Here is a 21,797-nt window from a genome sequence, read left to right as displayed (position 1 = left end):
AAAAGAAACATTTCCACTAAGAAAACATGGGACGTTTGTGTGTTGGTGTCTTGTTGTGTTTGGCATCTCTTGAACTTGTTCGTTTCTGTTGGTGGTTGGGCTCTAGTCTCACGTGTTATTTCATCAATGCAGGTTGCTGTTCCTGCTCTATGGGAAATGGTGAGTTGCACTGCCCATCAGCAGAGCCAGTAGCAAATACAAGCACCAGCGGTTCTGTTCCTTCTTCATTTGAAAAAAGTAAGTGCAACCGGGCCACAAGGATAGGTTTACAGAATAGAAGTTTCCTTAACCCCATGCCTCAGAGTAACTGTATCGAATTGATACAGAAGTTATACTTCTTCAAAATAGGAATTCTCAAATAAGATGGGAAAGTGCTAATAGGATAATCTTCGATAGATAAAATTTTAAAAAGTTATTTGAACACAATACTAAGAGGTATTATTTTTATATGCATATACATGGAGCACTGTGGCTCTGTAGGATAAGCACTGGACTGCTAACCACAAGGACACTGGTTCAAGCCCACCAGCTACTCTGCAAAAGAAAGAGGAGGCTTTCTGTTCTGGCAAAGATAGGCAGCCTTAGAAACCCTACACAGAATCCCTATGAGCTGAAACCAACTTAATGGCATTAAATGACAACAACACACACATACATATAATTTCCAATAATTTAAACCCACCCAAGTGATGAATCAAAAAATTTGCCCTAAAGGGCTTTCCTTTTTTATGAGGAGAACGGGAGGGAGAAGTGCTTTTTTCTTTTTTTGGAAGCTGAGAATTTTCCCCTACTTCTCAGAATCAGGACTAATGACTACTTAATTACATTTTCAATCCATGTCCTTTAAGTATGTCCTTTCTTACAAGAAAGAAAAAATTTTTTAAAGTAATAGCCTTTTGGCATGTAGACCAAGAGACTAAATCATATTTGTGGTCTGAATTTCAAATTATTTAAAACATCCAGCACACTTAATGGAATTGCAATGTGCTTTCAGTTGACTGTGCTATTTATACATAACTGGGGAAGGGAACCCCAAAAAGTGTTCTTTGTGAACGAGGCATACATGAACTGCTTATGTTATGTAAGAAATACTGTGAGAATTATAAGAAATGATGTATGCAAACCACTTAGTACAGTGTGTGGTATACATAGTAATTCTCACTAAATATGGAAAATAGTAGCTGTAGTTTTCATTAGACAAGTGGAGTTTATTGTCATATTTGGCTGTTATATGCTGCTAGAGTAAATATTAAATGACAGTAGAATTCACTTTTCTATAGAAAGAAGTAAAAATATTTCAGATGTTGGACTTTTCATTGACTTCTGATTGGAAACCCCTTTTGGTATTTTCAGTCAAGTTTGCTCAGTTGTTATTTAAGTGCACCGTTTTTCTAAAGCTAATATTTCTTTAAATTTATGAAAGGATTTCCAAGGGTTTTTTTCCTTTGTTTTTTTCTGTCTATACAATATACCTAATTGATCAATCTATTAACATATTTTGATTCAGCAACTTTTTCTCCCCCAAAAAAGTTTCCTTTAGACTTTACTGATCCATTATTTTCTTTATTAATAATGTTGATTCCTGAAAATTCTTAAATTTGGGGCACATCTTAGATTTTATGATATTATGATTGTATTTATCATAGGTGAAACTTGAGTTATTAATTTGGCCTTTAAATGTATATATATTTGTATACCTATGTCAGCTGCTCCTCAGAAATCCTGTATAGGATTGCTATACGTCAAAACTGATTTGACTAGTATAGAAGAAAACTGTTGTGTGCCACCTGTGTTATTTTCAGTTAAAAATCCTCTACAACTAGAACTTTCCTAAACCAACATGAAGGAGGCTTTCTCAGATTTCCTCTAAAATAATAGGCTGAGTCTTAGCTGAGTGTGCATATGTGGTAGTTCTCTTAGGAAGTCATTATGAACTTAAAATGCACTTCAATAAAAAGCCCTGATTACAAATTGTTGTACTTACTGTCTCATAGATGATCATTGTGTGAGTCGCTGCAACTCCCAGAGCTGCATATTGGCCCAGGAAGAAGAACAGTATCTACAGAGTGGAGACCAGCAACTGACTCGACATGTGTTACTGTGCTTACTTCTCATTATTGGCCTGTTTGCTGTAAATGTTTCTTCTGATTTTGTTTTGGGGCCATTTCTTTAAATGTTGGACAAAAGTCTTATTTAGACATCTGCGAAAAACTTAGTTGCTACTCTTTAGGAGGATGGTAGCCAGGCTGTCTGATGCCTAATCTTGAGTTAAATGTTTTTGAAGGAAAAGGAGAATGAATGATTCACAAAACACAAAACACAAACCCACTGCCATCGGGTTGATTCTGACTCATAGTGACCCTACATAGGGGTTTCTGAGACTAAATTTTTACGGGAGCACACAGCTTCATTGGTCCCCCGAGGAGTGGTTGGTGGGTTCGAACTGCTAACCTTTCATTTAGAAATCCAGTGCCAAACTCACAGTGCCACCAGAGCCCCTACTGCTGCCTAAGTATTCTAGTAGTCTATTTTGCTGAGAAACATTTTTTCCTTCATGCTCTGAGCCTAGAATTTGGTCTCAGTACTGCTTGACTAAACTCAGTGGATAAATAACTACATAATCTCTCAAAAGATATGCCTCAGATAAATAAACTTAATAGAACAACTTTTAATTATGTTAGAAAAAAAACATGTAATAGAATAGTTTCAAAATAGAGAAAAGTGGTCTATCATATCTTCTGTTTTTTAATGCATTTTTCATGGTTATAATCATACATTCAGATTTCTATGTTGACTTTATCACTTACCTCAGGCATTTTCATGTTGCTGCATAATGTTCATAGCTGTTGCTGTAAACGGCTCCCCAGTAAACCACATAGTAGACACAGTATAATTAATTAACCACTTCTTTATGGGTTTTCAGTTTTTCAAAACACTCTCCTAAACATCTTGATAAGGAGCTTTGGTAGCATGGTGGTTACAAGTTGAGCTGCTAATGTCACGGTCAGCAGTTTGATACTACCAGCGAGCGATTCCATGGGAGAACAATGACGCTTTCTGCTCCCATAAAGATTTACAGCCTCGGAAATCCTATACAGGGTCGTTATGAGTGGGAACCAACTCCACGGCACATGACCACCACCACCAAACATCTTGATGCATTATATTTCCTTATGATAAATTTCCAAAGTTGGGAAACCTAGATTACAGAATACATTTTACTAAATTGTTTTCCAAAGGAGTAGTTGTTGTTAAGTGTCATTGAGTCAGTTCTTACTCATAATGACCCTGTATAAGGTTTCGAGGAGCGATTGGTGAGCTTCAGCCAGCCATCTGCGGTTTAAACTGACATTGCTTTGTAGCACATTAACCCACACACAAGGATTAGTAAAACTTACAAAGTTCTCTCACCAGCATTGAATATTATGAATTGCTTTTTAATTTGATTATTTTGTAAGTGAACTGTAGCACTTTATTTTTTAAATGCCATTTCTTTGATTATTTTTTTTTTAATTCCCTCTCTGCCCTCTTTTATGGATTATTATATAATTCTTTGAGATAGTTCAAATGTTACTTGACTAGAGGTAGAATGATGGACCAATCGACCTTGAATTCACCCTTTACATACTGGGATGCTGGTTACATACTGTGATACCAGTCAGCACAAGTTTTAACTACTGTTTAAGAACAAAAATCAAAAAGTAAGAAATGCTGCCAAGAATGGTTGCTGAGTGATGTGATTGTTTTCACTGACTGGTTTCAATTAGAACTAATTTTAAAATCAGTCCTGTCTCCGGCTAGTCGGCGGTCCTGATATGTAAGCCTCTGTATTATGGTTCCTGTCTTCTTGCTTCAAATTTGATCAGTGTAGGCACTGTTTGAATGACATCTGTCAGGAGGAGAGGTTGAAACCTCTTGTTCAAAAGACAAAGCCAGTACATTCTCTTCGTGCGGCTCCCTTTCGTCTTTCTTCCCAGTTATCAAGTAGACAAGTTATTGTACTGTGCTCCAGTTGGAGAGGCACGATTGGCTTGCTTCTTTTTAAAGTGTACTATTCTCCTTCCTTTACAGAATCTTTCCAGTTGTTTATGGTGGCTATTCAACCAAGAGCCTGGAAGACTATATGTTGAGCTACAGTTTTTCTGTGCTGTATTTAACTTTGGCCAGGTATCTGTTTACTGAGAACTTTGAGGAGTTTTTGTTTTCCTACATGGTTTTTTTTTTTTTTTTTCTTCTTCTTCTTTTTTTCCTTCCTTCCTTTATCCCCTGGGAGTGGGAGCTGTTGAGGATGTTGTTTTCTTTTCAATCAGAAGGGTTGAGCTTGTTTGCCAGCTGCTGGTTTACATGGCAGCTGACAGCTGCTGTCTGTCTCCTGGTAGAAGATGAATTCTTACATTGGTTAAAGTCATCAGAATGTACTCAAAGTGTTTCAATCACAAATACCAAATAGTTCTCTGCTTTGATTTTGAGATAAAGAATGATCATTTAAGTAGGACAAGATGTCCTAAGTTCTTTTTACACTTGGTTGTGGTTTTAACAAAAAGTCACTTTGGGAAAATGATTTATTGTCCCTGGGCCTTTAGCGTGTTGTTGGTGAATTGAGGACCACCACTTCATTTGCATTTTGGTGTTTCTTAAACAATGTTGTGGTTGTTAAGTGCCCTCAAGTGGGTTCCCACTCATGACAACCTTGCATAGGTTTTCAGAGGAGTGGCTGGTGAATTTGAACTCATGACCTTGTGGTTCAAACCAACCTTGAGGTCAAGTGCTTATCCTATGGCTCCACATCGGGCCTCCTCTTGAACAATAAGGTACTTAAACCTTTTCAAAACCATGTTGTTGTTGTTATTGTTAAGTTCTGACTCATAGTAACCTTGTAAAGGGTTTCTGAGGAGCGGCTGGTGGGTTTGAATCCCTGATCTTGCAGTTAGCATTCCAGTGCTTATCCTACAGTTTGTGTATAAATATATCTTAGGGAGGGCTAGTAGCTACCATTCCTTAAGAGTTCAAGCTGTGCTAAGCATTGTTAAGCATTTTGCATTCATTGTCTCATTTAAACAGCACAACAGGACCTGCAAAGCCGATATTATCATCCACTTTGCAAAATAGGAAACTAAGATCCCATGAAGAAATAATATGTTAGGTATTGCTGTGTATGTTTATATGTTGTTGTTAAGTGCCATCAAATCAGTTCTGACTCATAGTGACCCTGTATAGGGCTTCCAAGAAGTGTCTGGTGGGTTTGAACCGCTGACCTTGTGGTTAATAGTCTAGCGCTTATTCATACCAGTCTATGTTTATAACACTAATAAAACAGATATTTAAGGATAAATGACATTAGTATTTTTTGTACAAGTTTTAATTAACTTTCTAATTAGAAATTGATTACTCAATTAATTACTTAATATTCAATTAATTGATTGATTAACCTGATAATTAATTAATTAATTATCAGGTTGGAAAAGCACTGTTTGAGAAATTTTTAAAAACCTGTTAAGTTTAAAATAATATGCCATATGAATTAGTTAATGCTTGTCCATAAATGTAGATCCAAATCTTAATTTCTGACGGTATTTCCTGTTTGTTTTAGCATTCTGATGGGAGCAAGCATGGCTGTCTGTGAACAGTCATTCTTGTATATGCAGACATGAGCATCCCAAGGGCTTCTGGATGCCTACCTCACTTTGTGATACTGTTTAAGATCTGGTGTGGTACCCAAGAAATGAAAAATACTAGATTGAAAAGTCATGATTTCACTCAGTAGTTTGCATTCAGAAAGTGCACTTCAAGCTGAGGGCCGGGGCTGAGAAACAGGGCTGCATCTGAGATGCTGCCCACACAATGGCCCCAGTGATTCAAAGGATCAGAGCAATACAAAGCTCTGCTCCTGCCCCATTGTCCTCTTGGAGAGGTGGTGCAGCAAGATCATTCCTTTCTAGCTGTTTATCATTGCGGCTGATGCTGTTAAATGCCACCGTTGAGTCCTCCGAGGTGCAGCTGGTGAGCTTTAACCACTGATCTTGTGGTTCAAACTGACTTTGCAGTCCAGCACATTAACCCACATGGCCACACCAGGACTCATGTTTACTACTTTGGAGCAAACAAAGTTAGTCCTTCATGTAGTTTTTTTTTGCATTCTCCATCCCACCTCCCCCAACCTGCACCTAGATCCCTATCCCAGTATGCTCCTCAAACAGCAGCTCCCAACCTCCTGTCCCGCCAAGGCCATCGTCCTGGTCTTCCAGATCTGTGGCTGTTTGTTAACTGTGCCATTTTGCCTTGTCAACCCCAAATCTGCCAAACTCTTTCCCTAAGTGCTAGCGAGTTTTTTAAGTTCTGCTCACTGACTGCACTGTAGAAGTTACTGCCACATTGTTTCTTTGTGTATGTTGTTCATGATGTTCTTATGAAAAAGATAATACCTAAGTATAGGTGGAGGGATTTCATATCCTTTTTAAAAAGACAAAGCAAAGATTTATACAGGAAAATGTTCCATTTTCCTCCGGTAAGCTATCACACAAACCAGGCTACTAAACTTTCCTGGCCCTGCTGGTTGAAAGTGTTAGACCAGAACTGAAAAGAGGCCACAAAGTATCCTAACCTGCCCCAAGTACTGAACTGGGAGGGTCTGCCTTGTACCAGGGGCTTCAAGAGCTCCTGGAAAAAATGTAATAGAAAGATAATGGAATTTTCCCAGGAACTTTTTGAAGTCAAGACAAGTTTGCTTCTTCCTGCACTGACTTTGGTGGCTTCCTTAACTTTTCTCTGTCTTAAAATTTTATTCCTGAATTCAGAAAATATAACTTTGTCTTCTTCCTTAGGGATTTATTTCCTTTGGAATCTTTGGATTGGACAAACATTTAATCATCCTACCTTTCAAGAGAAGGTAAATTTCATTTTGAAATAACTATCAATAGAGGTGATGACAAAGCCTTCCTATTAAGTTACTGCTGTTTTTAAACCTTGAGTTACTGCAAGCAGATCACTAACCACCACAGAAAGGTTACCTGTTGAGTCACATAGTTTTGAAATGTAAGTACAGAGAAAGTATTAGAAAAACTATTATAAAACTGGCATTGTAATTTACATTTTAATGGGAATTGTTGCTGGCTTCTATCTATACCATTAACTACAAAAGTGAAATGAAACTGTATTTAGCAGTGGATGAAGTAAAGTGGTGTGTCCCCAAAGGTCTATATTTGATTGTCATTCTCCTTTGATAACAGGATGCTTGTTTCTGTCAAACTGACAATTAGAGAAAACTTAAGTTTTCTTCTTTCTAAGTGTTTGGTTTTATATTAGCTTGGTGAAGGGTGTCTTTGAATTCAGAATAGGGTTTCTGTATGAAAAACAATGAATGAAATGAGAATACTCCAACTTTGGAGTGGAAGGAAGGGGCAAGAAGCACAAATCTTTGTCCTTCCTCATTTGTTGACCAAGTCAGAGTGAATAGAAGCTAGAAGTGCTAATGGAATTCATCCTCCCCACTACTTGAAAAGCACTTGATAGTTTCTACATTTTTGTGAGCACTAAAGAATAGTAACTTCCTAGCAATGCTTAACCTCTGTAAGACTCATCTGTGGGGTGGGGTAATAATAGGGTTGTTAGGAAGGAGTATCCTGACACATTTTAAGTACCCAGTAAATGGCAGCTGTTCTGTTCTTCCCTGCCCTTCACCTCCCCTTTCAGGCTTCCTCCTCCTTTATTATTATTTAGATAGAGTTGCTGGAGTCAGGGAGGACAAATATAATAGGAAAGTCACAGAACTAATAGATCAGCTTCATAATGTTGATAAGGTAAAATCATCACCAGCTCTGTTGTCTGGGCTGGCAGACACTATTGTTTGTACCACAGAGCCCAGTGGTCTCTCTGGTACCAAAGTCAGAAAATGACTACATGAAATACTTGATCTCTGGTATCATTGCGTTTCTAAAACATAGGATATAGACCAAGAACTTCAAGTGCTGGTAGAAGCTGAAATGGACCAACCCTGTCTAGAGGGTTTAGAAAATAGTCAAGGCTCCCCACCCCATCCCCACTCCAGCCTGCTCTGAACAAGAAACTCAGTGCAGACTAAGTACGTTTTTGCTTTGGAGACTGAGGATGTCTGGGTGTCGGAGGTGGCAGCATTGGGGAATGGCTGCCTCAGAGCAGCCATTTTGGAGAGAGGATGAGGAAGGGAGGGTTCTCCCTAAATACTTTTACTTTACTTAAAAATGATCTCTTTAAAATGTGGGTTTTTTAGACTTGAATTCCTATGGAACAATAAAGAAACCACAGAAAACAGGGATTCTCCTGTTCCTGAGGAAATAAAGATGACCTGTCAACAGTTTATTCATTATCACCGTGACCTCTGTATTCGAAACATCGTCAAGGAAAGAAGGTGAGCAAACTGGCGGTACAGACTCCACATACTTATATATAGGTTGTTAGTGTGGGTTTGTGACAGACTAAGTAACGTCAGTGTGACTGACATGCACGATTGTTCATTTCAGTAACACGTGTTGTTGTTGTTATGTGTCATGGAGTCAGTTCCGACTCATAGCGACCCTGTACTGTGTTTCCGAGGCTGTAAATCTTCACAGGAGCAGAAAGCCTCATCTTTCTCCCGCGGAACAGCTGGTAGTTTCGAACTGATGACCCTGAGGATAGCAGCCCGATTCGTAACCATTACGCTACCAGGCTCAGTAACACATATATATATACATGTAAAGTTAAAATAGCTGACTCTAGTCATAGTTTGAGAAACACCATATGAAAGAACCAGATTACTTTGATTTTACCATTTTTAAGATGTCATAAAACTTTCATTTGAAATGCAAAAACTTTAGAATGAATCAAAATGTTATAGAACATTAGCATTCACTTCATCTTGGGCATTAGTGTTTCTCTCTTGTTGCTTTTGCCATCTTTCATCAAATGGATTCTGATTCACAGCAACCATATATGACAGGATAGAACTGCCTCCGAGGGTTTTCTAAATTGTAATATTTATGGAAGCAGATCTCTGGGTCTTTTCTCCTGCAAAATGCTGACCTTTTGGTTAGCAGCCAAGTGCTTAACCATTGTGCCACCAGGACTCCTTCATTTCCAGTTGTTCTTGTTAAGTGCTGTGAAGTTGGTTCTGACTCATAGCTACCCTGTGTAGGTTTCTGAGGTGGCTGGTGAGTTTTGAACGACTAATCTTGGGATTAGCAGCCCAGTGCTTATCCCACTGCACCACACTGGGACTCTTCCCAATTCTTTGTTCTTGTTATTGTATGCCATCGGATGGGTTCTGACTCATAGCGACCCAGTATAGGGTTTCATAGGAGTGGCTGCTGGGTTTTGAACCACGAGTTTTGTAGTTCAGTGCTTATCCTACAGAACCACCATTCTCCCTCCTCTTCTCCTAATGGTATGTTATTTCATATTACTGTTATTGTCAAGAAAAGGAAATGGAATTTCTGCCTCTTAATTCTGCTGCTTATTTTCACCTCAAGTCCTCAGCTTCAATCTGTAACATAGTCTCCTAATCTTCAAGTAAGGAGTATGCAGCAGGAAATGACCTCTGAATAAACAAATGCTATAGTATGGAGTTCTGGTGTGGCACTGTGGGCTAATGCATCAGACTGCAAAGTTGTTTGAATTGCAAGGTTGGTGGTTCAAGCTCACCAGCTGCCCCTTGGAAATCCTATATAGGGTCGCTATGGGTTGGAATTGACTCCACAACACTTCACAACAACATAGTACCAATGTTTTTGGTTATCTCAAAAGAGATAAAATAAATATAAACAAATACTTTCATGTCTGTGAATAAAAATTTGAGAATTTATTAATATTACCAATAACAATGATTTATTTACATATTTTATGCCACTATTGGAGTCCTGGTATGGTGCTGTAGGATAAGCACTGGACTACAAGGTTGGTTTGAACCACAAGATTGGCAGTTCAAACTCACCAGTCACTTCTTGGAAATGCGATTATATAGGGTCGCTGTGAATCAAAACGACTCTACAGCACTTAACAACAACATGCCACTATATTTCACATCTGCATCCACTCCTCACTTATCAACATGGTTAGGTTCCAAAGACCAGTTATGTGAAAATTGATGTTATACAAAAATAGAAGATGACCACATCAAATCACAAAATGGAGGATAATCATTACATAACTGATAAATCACATCAGTATACAACTGCCGGTGTCTGGTGTGGCGCTATAGGAGAAGCACTGAAGTGCTAACTGCCAGGTTGGAGGTTCAAACCCATCATTTACTCCTCAGAAACACTATACAGGGTCTCTATGTGTCAGGACCGGCTCAACGGCACGTAACAAAAACAATATAACTATCTAACCACTGAGAATCAGGACCCAGCCCTGCTGATACATCACAGCCAGCATTTCTCTGCCTCTCTTCTTGGCATTCATTACTACCAGATGTAGGTTGTTAGTGTACAAAGTAGTTGGGTAGTAAGTAGATTTTTACCATTGTTATAAATGGAAAACATCAGATAATGAGGTTGTTGGCAAGTGAGCAGTAGGTTTATAGGTCACTATAACTAGCCTGGAAGAGGTAGTAGAAAGAAGACTCACAGGTGGACTGATACTAGAATTCAACTCTTGGATCTGCCATTTATTAGCTGTGTGACATTGGGCAAGTTCAATTCTCTGAACGTTGGTTTCTCTTCAATTCTGGCTCTCAGGTTTGTTAGAGGACAAGGTGTGTAGTTACTAGCACAGTTCCTGGTACATCTTAAACTATGAAGACAATGATGGTAAACTATAGTAAAATCTTGCTATTTTCAAAGCTGCCAGGCTTCCTCGGGTCCAGTGGACCAAGTGAGCACTGGCCAGTCATAGTGTTGACCTGTCTGTACCCCTTTCTAGGTCTACAGCCTCTACGCAACTTTCTCCCTCTGTACAGCTCCGTGAGCTGTTATTATATCTCCTTGATCACAGCCATCAGGAAATAAATATGATTCAATTGGTGAGATAGGTTTGCACTATAAATTAAAATCAACAAGTAGGGGTAAGCTCAGCAGATACAGGCTGTAATATTCAGGCTTTAGCTGAAAGTGATGTTTGGGTTGTAAGCATCAACTGAGATATATTATCACTAAATGAAATACTGATTTTAAAATATTGTAATGTTATGTATTTGGGAAGTATTTTCATGTATATTAATCTCTTTTCTAAATTTTATCTGAAATTCTAATGTATATTCACTTATGGTTAAATGTTTCAAAGTTTTTGTCACATATTTCTCATTTCATCTTGATCTTCACCACTGTTTCTTGTGTCAAGCATTTTGTTTCACAGCTTGACCAATGCTTGTGGACAGATTCATTTTTTTATTACATATTTGTATGAAATGTGCAGAATTCACTCATTGTTTTTTATATTTGTCTTTTCCTTGTTTATTTGCGCATACCTGAGGAACCGACATTTGCATCAGGAAGATAAATATTAAATAATCAAGAAGTAAATTCATAATCAAAGTACATTTAAAAATCTAAGACTTTTTGCAAAACAAATCTCACTAATTCTTTCCTTGCTTCCTAATGAAGCAAACTCCTGCCAGGCACATCAGTAGGATTCTTAGGGCTGCAGGGAGCAAGAAGAAAGGTTATTTGTGGGCAGGATGGTAAGCTAAAAGTCCAAGTTTGATTTGAGTAGTTTTGATTTTTAAAAGTCCCTTCTTCTGAGTTTTTAAAAACGATTACAAGTAAATTACTTACTATAACTAGGAGTATACTCTGTTGTTATTGTTGTGGTATACCCGTGAGTGGATTCTGCCTCACAGCGGCCCTGTAGGACAAAGTAGAGCTGTCCCACGAGGTTTCCTAGGCTGTAACCATAACAAGAGCAGATCCCCAGCTCTTTTCTCCTGAGGCGCTCCTGGTGGGTTCCACTGCCAGCCTTTTAGTCAACAGTCGAATGCTTAACCACTGCACCACCAGGGCTCCATACCAAGTTATAAAATAATATTCAGTAGTCTTCATCATATAAGACCACTGTTTAGTTGGTTGGTTATCTGCCAATGGCGTCGGTTCTGACTCATAACGACCCTGCATAGGGTTTCCGCTATGGTAGCAGAAAACTTCATCTTTCGCCTGTAGAACAACTGGTAGTTTCAAGCTGCTGACCTTGAGGTTAGCAGCCCAACTTGTGGCCAGTACACTAACCAGAGCTCCTTATAAAAGACCATACTACTGTAAAAAGAAGTCCTGGTGTAGTACTGTGGGTAAATGCGCTGGACCGCAACATTGGCTTGAACCACAAGGTTGGTGGTTCAAACTCACCAGCTGCTCCTTGGAAACCCTATACAGGGTTGCTATGAGTCAGAACCTACTCAACGGCACTTAACCGCAACACTATAAAAAAAATTTCTTTGTAGATACATTTACATTACATTTTTACATTTTTGCTTTCTGTTTCACAAGCATTATTGGCATATTCTACTTTTCTCCAGTGGGTCTCTCCAGGGTCAGGCGAGGTAACAAACCCTTCATATTTGAACTACCATACTTTTAACTATCATGCCGTCTTTCCTTGTTCCCTTCTATGTTTCCTTGCTTGTCCTCCATCATGCAGTGCTGATACCAGGGTTACAGAGCATATGGGTGAATCATTCCTTTGACATACAGGTGTGGTGCAAAGACTTCTACTGGGACCTTCTGTGGCTGTGACCTAGTGAACTGGCTGATTGAAGTCGGCCTTGCATCTGACCGTGGGGAAGCTGTGATATATGGAGACAGACTGGTGCAAGGGGGAGTCATTCAACATATTACCAACGAGTATGAATTTCGGGATGAGTACCTATTTTACAGATTTCTTCAAAAGAGTCCTGAACAGAGTCCTCCTGTTATTAATGCAAGTACCCTCCAACAGGAGAGATATAAAGCAGCTGAGCCTTCATCATCCCCATCCTCACTTTCCCCGAAAGCCTAAATTATGAAGGAGAGAGTGCCACATGGAGTCATATTCTAGCTCCGGTCCTGTTACTGATTAGCTGTGTGACCTTGGGCGGCTCACAACCTCTCTGAGCCTCAGTTGCCTCTTTTGTAAAATGAAGGGGTTTGGTAAGATGAGTTCCACCCCACAATATCATTCTATGATTTTCTGTGTATGCAAAACATGTAGGAAATGGGCTTAGAAAAAAGAAAAAAAAACTAATCAAATTTTAAAGTTCTGATAATGAACATAAGTTCTGTACACAATACAAATTATGCCAACATTTAAAAATCACTGGTTTCTGCAACTGTTTGCTTAAATCAAGATATAATTTCTGCAACTGTTTCAAAATCAATCTCCAGTGAACTATTCCTTTAAATTGCCAAATTTGGCAAGTATACTGCTGGCAGTAAATGAACCTTAAATTATGACAACTTTGCACTTATTAATAGCACCTGCTAAAAAATAATTTTAATGATTCTAATAAGATGCCTTCTTATTCTTTTTTTTTTTCCCCATTTCCTTGACAAGTGGTACATTTAAAACATGGAAAGTTGTTTTTTTTTTTAAATGGTTCATTGTTTCTTGCTCTTATATCCAAAGTTCTGATTTGTGCCATTATGAGGAAAATAAAAATGTCCAAAAATGTCCAAAACTACTATCTCCACCACTTTTCAACAGAAATATAGTCTAATCTTTAAATTTTGTATTACAAATAATAATTGAGTGGCTTTAGCTTTTATCAACAGAATTACTGCCATTGATGCATCATTTCTAATGTTTGCACAAAGCAGCACCTATTCCCTAGAGTTTTAAAAAAATTGTATAGTTCAAGCCAAAAATTCTCAGTTTAATATCCTACTGTTACATTTAGAATTGAGTCTTTCATAAGTACCCATGTATAAAACTTCTATAAATTGGGAAATTACTAAATATTGGCCTCAGGTCAGTTTTCTCTTTGGTGAATTAAAAAATTAAATTGCCTCATTTTGATTTCATTCACATGACCTATGAACCTTTGCTTAACTATTTACCTGTCAGTCTTAACTTATTGAAAACATGTTTCAAGTATTTGTTTAATTTATCTCATACTTTTAGTGTCTAATATGTAAAAGTCAAATAGAAAAGTATTTATAATTTTTAGTGTCATTATCCTTTTAATACAAAAATATGTAATTGAAAAAGGAAACCTGCATGGAAGCCTCATGTATTTAACAAGCAAATTCTATTTTAGTGTAATATTAACCTATACAGTTTAAATTACAGTTTGGGAATGGAGATGTTTTCAGCAGAATTGTCTTGCTGATAAACTTGAAAACAACAGAAACATAACACGTTGCCTCAGTGTTTCTCTGCTGTTCCAGGAGACTCTTGCAGCTACAGTAAGAGATATTAATTTGCATGCATGCAGGCAACTCAAATGCAAATGGGGAATTTGTGTCTATGAACAAATGATATTACATATGTTCTGTTATTTGCACGAAGGAATCTGCCACATCTTTTTCCATGGGAGATACTAAAAGAAAACATTAGATCAGAATGATCTGCAATTTCAGATATAGAAGACTTTTAAGAGATGTTTCTAGAATTAAGGATATGCTCATTTTATTAAATGAAAATATTTATAACTTACTTTCTCACTGCCACAGCCAAGTTTATCAATAAATATTTTAACTTGTATTGCACATATCTTGACTTTGAGTTCTTTAAGTAACGCTTAAGTCTTCATTGAGGTCTCTTCTATCATTTTTGAATGTTTTCTCAAGTGGGTTTCCTAAGATTATTTTATTCTGTGACCTCAGTGCCTCGCCCAAATATGCATCCAGTAAATACTTTTCGTGAGTGAGTCAGTATAACATTCAAGTCCTTTTCACACAGATCACAGTTTTTAATTTGCAATATTACAGTTGGAAAAATTAAAAGCGATACAATTTTGATTAAAACACATCCCCTGCCCGACGGCGGGGCTGGTGGGCTGGTGCAGCCTCAGGGCTGCGGGTCCAGTGGCACAAGGGTTGAAGGAAGCCTTGGTGGATACGCTCACCGGGATCCTATCCCCAGTGCAGGAGGTGCGGACGGCTGCTGAGGAACAAATTAAGGTGCTGGAAGTGACGGAGATATGGCATAAGCACTGTCAAGCTGCGAAAGGAGCCCCTCAAGGATCCAGACGCACTCTTGGGCATGTGGCGGGCACTGAGCCAAGCGGAAGGCGGCTACGCTCGGAAACAAGACAAAAGAAAGAAAGCAAAGACTTGAGGAGACTAGTCTATAGCACTAATAGCCTATGGGATCTATGACCTCTACTACCTTGTTGTTGTTGTTGTTAAGTGCCGTCGAGTCGTTTCCGACCCATAGCGACCCTGTACAGGGTTTCCAAGGCTGTAAATCTTTATGGAAGCAGAACGCCTCATCTTTCTCCCGCGGAGCGGCTGGTAGTTTCGAACTGCTGGCCTTAAAGTTCGCAGCCCGATTCGTAACCACTACGCTACCGGAGCTACCTTGAGACCAGAAGAAATGGGTATGCCTGACTACCGCCACTGATAGTTCTATTCAAGGACTCAATAGATGGACCCTGCCAAAATAGGAGAAGAATGTAGAACAAAACACATTTTTTTTAAAGTGCAGACATAGTAGACCCCGTTGAAACTAGAGGAATCCCCAAGGCTATCACCCTGAGGTACCCTTTAACCTTTGAAATGAAACTACTCCCAGAAGTCACCTTTCAGCTAAATAACAGATTGACTAATTAAATAATATCACCGTGAGTACTGTGTACCTTTAAAAAATCATCTATATGAGACCAAAGAATCAACATGTACTCTAAAGGATGAAAAGGTAAGGTGGGAGGGAGCAGCAGGGAAACTAGATTAATGGAAACAGAGCAAATAGAATGGAAGTAATGAGACTGTTGATACTATGAAGAATGTACACAATGTCTTTGAAATTGTTAAATGGGAACCTAATTTGCTGTGTAAATGTTTGCCAAAAACAATAAATAATACCAGGGTAAGTTAAAAAGTATTGCTACAAACTCCTGTGAAGCAAAAATAACAAAATGTAAAGCTAAAAAAACAAAAAACAAAAAACAACAACAACAACAAAAAAACACACATCCCTTTTACACTAATCTATAGCATGATCAATAATTTTCTTTTCTTAGCTCTCAATACATAATTCCATGACTAGCTTGTACTCAGCCATCAATATTATTGAATAAGGTAAAGTGCTTGGAATTTTGAGAATAGTGATGAATGACCAGTAAGTTCATAAAAACAAGAAAAATTTTAAACTATTGTTTGCTATGCAGTAGAACTCAGCTCTTGACTTTTTATCTCATCTTGTAGCATAACTTGTAAAATATTACTTCTATCACTGGACATATGTAGTCATGTGACAAATAATGGTTAGAAATGGTTCAGAATCATAAACATATCACTGCTGTAGGCTGCATAATTATTTCTAGGGTAAAATTTTTGGTTTAAGATATATATATATATATATATATATACTGACGTTTTCACCAAAGGTCAACCAAACTATATTCAATTTAGATTAGGTCAGGGTAAAAATATATTATTTATAGGCTACAGAATAAAACCTAATTTCAGCTACTATATTTTTTATTCATAAGACACAGAAAACATTAAAATTTCTAAATTATATAAGGCATTAATTGCCTACACAAGTACCTAAAGCCTAAATACCACATTAGATTTACAGAGTGAAAGTCTTTCAAACTGTTTTGTAAATAAATTTGCATATAATTATTATAATTCTTACCTTTATTTAGAAGTTCTGGTGTGGCGCTGTAGGAGAAAGCGCTGGACCACAAGGTCAGTTTGAGCTGCAAGGTTGGCAGTTCAAACCCACCATCCAGTCCTTGGAAACCCTATACAGGATTGCTGTGAGTCTGAACTGACTTCAAAGCACTTAACAACAAAAGCCTTTATATAGAAGTTATTCTCATTTCAAATATGGATAAAGATGACAGGTTGACTTGAGGCTTTTCACAGGTTAACAAATTGTACAGACTCTCCAGCTGATTTCTACAGACAATAAGGCTATAAAAATTCTTTCTATTGGTACTTGCATAGTCATTTAATAAAAATTTAGCATCTACCATGGACCACCAAATGAACAAACAAATCTGTGTTGGAAGAAGTACAGCCTTCCAATTTAATTGTACTTAGAATACTCCTTAGAAGGCAGGATGACCATACTTGCTCTCGTATACTTCAGACATGTTATCAGGAGGACATCATGCTTGGTAAAGTGGAGGGTCAGTGAAAAAGAGGAAGACCTCCAACGAGATGGATTGACACAGGAGTAGCAGCAATGGTCTCAAGCACAGCAATGATTGTGAAGTTGTCACAGGACCGGACAGTGTTTTGTCCTGTTGTGCAAAAGGTCACTATGAGTCAGTACGGACTTCTATGGCACCTAACAACAATAACATGTGACTGACACCGTGTTAAACAGCAGTGGGAACAAGTATGGTCCCATTCCTCACAGAAGAGCCCTGGTAGCACAACAGTTAAGCACTCAACTGCTAATCAAAAGGTTGGCAGTTTGAACACCCAATAGCTCCCTAGGAGAAAGACCTGGCACTCTGCTTTAGAAAGGGCTTGATTCCCAGCCCCCTACACAAAGGGTAGACAGGGATAGGCAACTTGGACATTAGCTACCCAAAATGGGGGTAGGGATACAAAGGCAAGAAGTGACTGGCTTACAAGCTTTCAAGAGGGAACCTAGATCGAAAGGGCGTGGAGGAAGGTAGAGTTTCCAGTGAATAGTGTCCAGCCTGTCCAGGAAGGGCTGATGAAATGAAATATAGATGGGTCTCTTGTGATGCAATGGTGAATAATTGTTACCAGGACTGATTGTGAGGGTTGGAATTCTAAAGATGGACATTTTGTAGCAAAGAGGGGAGTGATTAACTTTTCAGTCTAGAAGCAGAGGACCCTGGGACCATCAATGGAGAAGAACGAAGAGCGAATCCTACCCAGAGAGGCGGTAAGGCCTGAGATGGAGGCAGAGAAGACAACGTCAAGAGATGGTGTGGGTGGGGACTCAGGATCAGGAGATGGAAAGGGGCTGAGGACTGTGGTGGGTGGGGGGCGGGGGTGCAGGCTTACAGGGTATACCCCTTGGTTGGGTGAGGATTCATGGTCGGGATGGTAACTATGCCAATGAAATGATGGATGATCGAATGAATGTAAAGCTGATGCTCTCCCATGTAGACTATCACACAATTCACAATTAAAAAAAAAAAAATTGACTATTAAAAAAAAAAAAAAGAAAGGGCTTGAAACTCTGGAGCAGTTCTGCTCTGACACAAGGGATGGGGCAAGGGCACAGCCATGCAAGCAGGAACTGGACTGACTTGAAGGAGCAGCATAGTTAAAAGTTAAAACACTGGGTAAAATGCAGTAAGGTATACACAGAGGCAGATCAGGAGGATCTTGGTTTTTGTTTAAAGATTGGGACTTTATCTTAAGAACAGTGAGTCTTTAAAGGCGTTTTGGACTTTTTATTTAATAGATGCCCCTGGGTGCAGAACTGTCACAGCAGGTGTCCAGGTGATAGACGTTGCTTTGGCCTAGGGAGGTGACAAAAGAGAAGCTGAAAATGCACTGGCACCACAGAGAAAAATGAGATTCAACTATTTGTCCTGGATACATCAGGGAACTGTTTACCCTTACTCCCACCCTTTAGTTGCTACTGTGAAGTACCCTCAAGTTAATTCTGACTCATAGAGACCCTTACAGGGTTTCTAAGGAGCAGTTAGTTAATTGGTTTGGAACCACCAACCTTGTGGTTAGCAGTCTAGTGCTGATCCTACAGCACTACACTAGGACTCACTCTTAGTTCCCTCATTTATTAAAAGAGAAAGTGGAGCACGGGGCTAAGCAGGGGTCTTCATGATCTAGGGAGACTGTCACTGAGTCATACATAGGGCAAGTGCAGAACCAGCTGAGGGCCAGCAACCCTGTACTGATAAGAACAGTATCAGGCATAATATGGTTTTTATTTTTAAAATAACTTCCTACATATTCTTTAAATATATATAGTGACCCAATTCTTCATTGTAATCAAAATTGCAATGGTAATGACCAATAATGTAATCCAATATCAAAAAAAGCATTTTTAGAAACAAAAAAGTTTCGTGTTAGGTTATTTTTGTTTGTTTGTTTCTATTTGCAATTTTGAGTTTTATTTTGTAGTCTTTGTGTAATTTAAATTCTGTAACTTTGGGCCAACATTATTGTTCATTTATAATAATGTTCATGTTGTTGTTGTTGTCAATTGCTGTTAAGTCAGTGGTCAGTTTCACTCATAGTGACCGTGTTCATGGTTTCCAAGGAGTGGCTGGTGGGTTTGAAACACCAACCTTGTGGTTAACAGTACAGTGCTTATCTTCAATGCCATATTAAGATGCCAATAATGCACCAATAATTCTATTTCATTACCATTACCTTATTCCTGTTTCTGTTTTCACCAAGTTAGTAGAAATAAAAGACGAAAGAGACTTAAGACACAAACAGTATGTAAGATCTTGGTTCTTATTCTAGTACCTAAGCTCAAAGTATATAATTTATTTAAGTAAAGATGATAATCTCATCTGTAAACCTTCATTCAATTCACAATAAAGAGTTTTAAAAAAAGGAATCTGAGTTTTTTTAATGTAATTAAGAAATTACTAAGTATAAATCCATACATTATTTTAATACTTCATATTTTACACATTGAATATTTAATTATTGGGACCAAAAAGAAAATAGTTATTGTTGGTTAAAAAAATACCTGACTATCCCATGATCTGTGTGTCCAATTCCAATGTCTTATTTTCCAGTATTTCAGCTAAGACTATGCATAGTTTTGATAGTCAAGATATCACATTAGTGCTATTAAAGACTCATCAGATTGGCTCAAAATGATTTACAAGCTAAGCAGAAGAATATAACTTTGAGGAAGATTGTTGTCCATTTATATGATCTCTAAGAATTAATGTTTGAGTTGTAAATTCTCATTTCATCTTTTGTACACTGAGAAAAGAGATTAGCAACTTTATCCACATCAATATGTTTGTTTTGAAGGATTGATTCCATCTCTCTGATTAGTCCTTTCTCCAGTTTCCTCATGTCATCCATTATTGTTTTGGCTTTTTCCTGAACAATTAAAAACAAAGATAAATGAACACATATATACATGAGTCTAATCAACTTCTAACCCATCTCTACAGACAATGTTTATTCTTTCTGGTTTCTACTTCTAGTTTGGTTCCTCTCCTCCTATTCTTTAGATAAAAGAAATAAAAAATTTGGGGGAAAATCATTGCTCTAGACTGAGTTAATACATTACAACCAGTTGTAAATCGTGTTTGGTAAGATGGAGGGCCAGAGAAAAAGAGGAAGAGCCCCAACATGATGGACTGGCAAAGTGGCAGCATCAATGCGCTCAAGCATGGCAGCAATTGTGAGGTTGGCCCAGGACTGGGCAGTGTTTTGTTCTGTTGTGCACAGGGTCACTATGAGTCCATACCGACTTGATGGCACCTAACAACAACAATTGTTCTTAGCAGAAAAGACAAGAACAATTCTATAGGATAAGCTACATAATTATGTTTCTTCTTTCTATAAGAAAGAAACCTAAATGACAACAACAATTAAAAGTTGAATATTAATTGTATATGGGAAAAGTTGTTGAAAATTGAAACACAAATTTTTATGAATTCACATCTATGTGGCACTGTGGGTTAATGCGCTAGCCTGCAATGTCGGCTTGAACCACAAACAAGGTCAATGGTTCAAGCTCACCAGCTGCTCCTCAGAAACCCTATACAGGGTTGCTATGGGTTAGAACCGACTCAACAGCACTTAACAACAACAACATGTATATTTAAAACCAATATCAGATTAAACAAAGAAAATGCAACAGCGATGTTCAAGAGAAAGAACAAAAGAAAACAACATGTATACTTACAACCAATATTATCAGATTGTTGTTCCAACTCATAGTGAACCTGTATAGGGTTTCTGAGGAGTGGCTGGTGAGTTTGAACTGCTAATGTTGTGGTTTATACTAAGCTTGCAGTCCAGTGCTTATCCTACAGTGCCACACCAGGACTCCATTATCAAATTATTTGATTATCAGATTAAGCAAAGAAAATATAACAGTCATGCTCAAGAGAAAGAACAACTAAAAGAAATCAACAAGCATATTTATAACCAATATTATCAGATTAAACAAATGAAATAACATGTTCAAAAGAAAGAACAACTAAAACATATTTTTCTTTATGAATTTCTCCTTGCTTTAGGAAGAGAAAATGAAAAGATCCATGTCTCTTAGTAGAAAGGAGCAATTTTTAAACAGTGATATATTATTGTGATCATCTAAAGTAAAAAGTATATAAGAAAAAAGTTACTAAAAAGTCAGCATAATTTAAATTTTTTGAGCCATTTATGGAGAAGAACTCTATAGACAAAGGTTCTTAATCTGTACTCCAACATGAAATTACATGTAATTTTTTCAGAGGAAACACTACATTTTATATTACTGTTGTTAAGTGCCATCAAGTTCATTCTAATTCATAGCAACCCTGTATAGGAGTTCCAGGGAAAGGCTGGTGAGTTTGAACTGCCAACTCTGTGGTTCAACCTTGTGGTCAAGTGCTTATCCTACAGCACCACACTAGGACTCAAATTTTGTATTAGTAGAGAAAAAATATTTTTTTATCTATAAATGGAATTAGAACACTTGATTACCACTTAAGAAAACCATCATAGCCGGGTTTTTCTAGAGAAGCAAAACCAGTGGAATATATATATGTGTGTGTATGTGTGTATATATAT

The 21,797-nt window shown here is 37.9% G+C and overlaps 2 protein-coding genes across 2 annotated transcripts in view; one reads left to right on the top strand and one right to left on the bottom strand.

The window, feature by feature from the left end:
• Nucleotides 1-13,195, top strand: part of GPR155 (G protein-coupled receptor 155) — a 42,276-nt gene extending 29,081 nt beyond the window's left edge. Inside the window, exons 10-15 of the mRNA XM_006866655.1 lie at nucleotides 133-237; nucleotides 1,995-2,131; nucleotides 4,072-4,167; nucleotides 6,822-6,886; nucleotides 8,246-8,383; nucleotides 12,636-13,195. Coding sequence (XP_006866717.1) covers nucleotides 133-237; nucleotides 1,995-2,131; nucleotides 4,072-4,167; nucleotides 6,822-6,886; nucleotides 8,246-8,383; nucleotides 12,636-12,939 — 845 coding nt within the window. The 3' untranslated portion in view covers nucleotides 12,940-13,195. The remainder of the gene's footprint in view (nucleotides 1-132; nucleotides 238-1,994; nucleotides 2,132-4,071; nucleotides 4,168-6,821; nucleotides 6,887-8,245; nucleotides 8,384-12,635) is intronic.
• Nucleotides 13,196-19,931: 6,736 nt separating this feature from the next.
• SCRN3 (secernin 3) overlaps nucleotides 19,932-21,797 on the bottom strand; it is a 30,272-nt gene continuing 28,406 nt past the window's right edge. Inside the window, exon 7 of the mRNA XM_006866654.1 lies at nucleotides 19,932-20,111. Coding sequence (XP_006866716.1) covers nucleotides 19,941-20,111 — 171 coding nt within the window. The 3' untranslated portion in view covers nucleotides 19,932-19,940. The remainder of the gene's footprint in view (nucleotides 20,112-21,797) is intronic.

Source organism: Chrysochloris asiatica, unplaced genomic scaffold (genome assembly GCF_000296735.1).
Source record: "Chrysochloris asiatica unplaced genomic scaffold, ChrAsi1.0 scaffold00094, whole genome shotgun sequence".
Classification (NCBI taxonomy): Eukaryota; Metazoa; Chordata; class Mammalia; order Afrosoricida; family Chrysochloridae; genus Chrysochloris; species Chrysochloris asiatica.
This window is presented reverse-complemented; position numbering and strand designations above follow the sequence as displayed.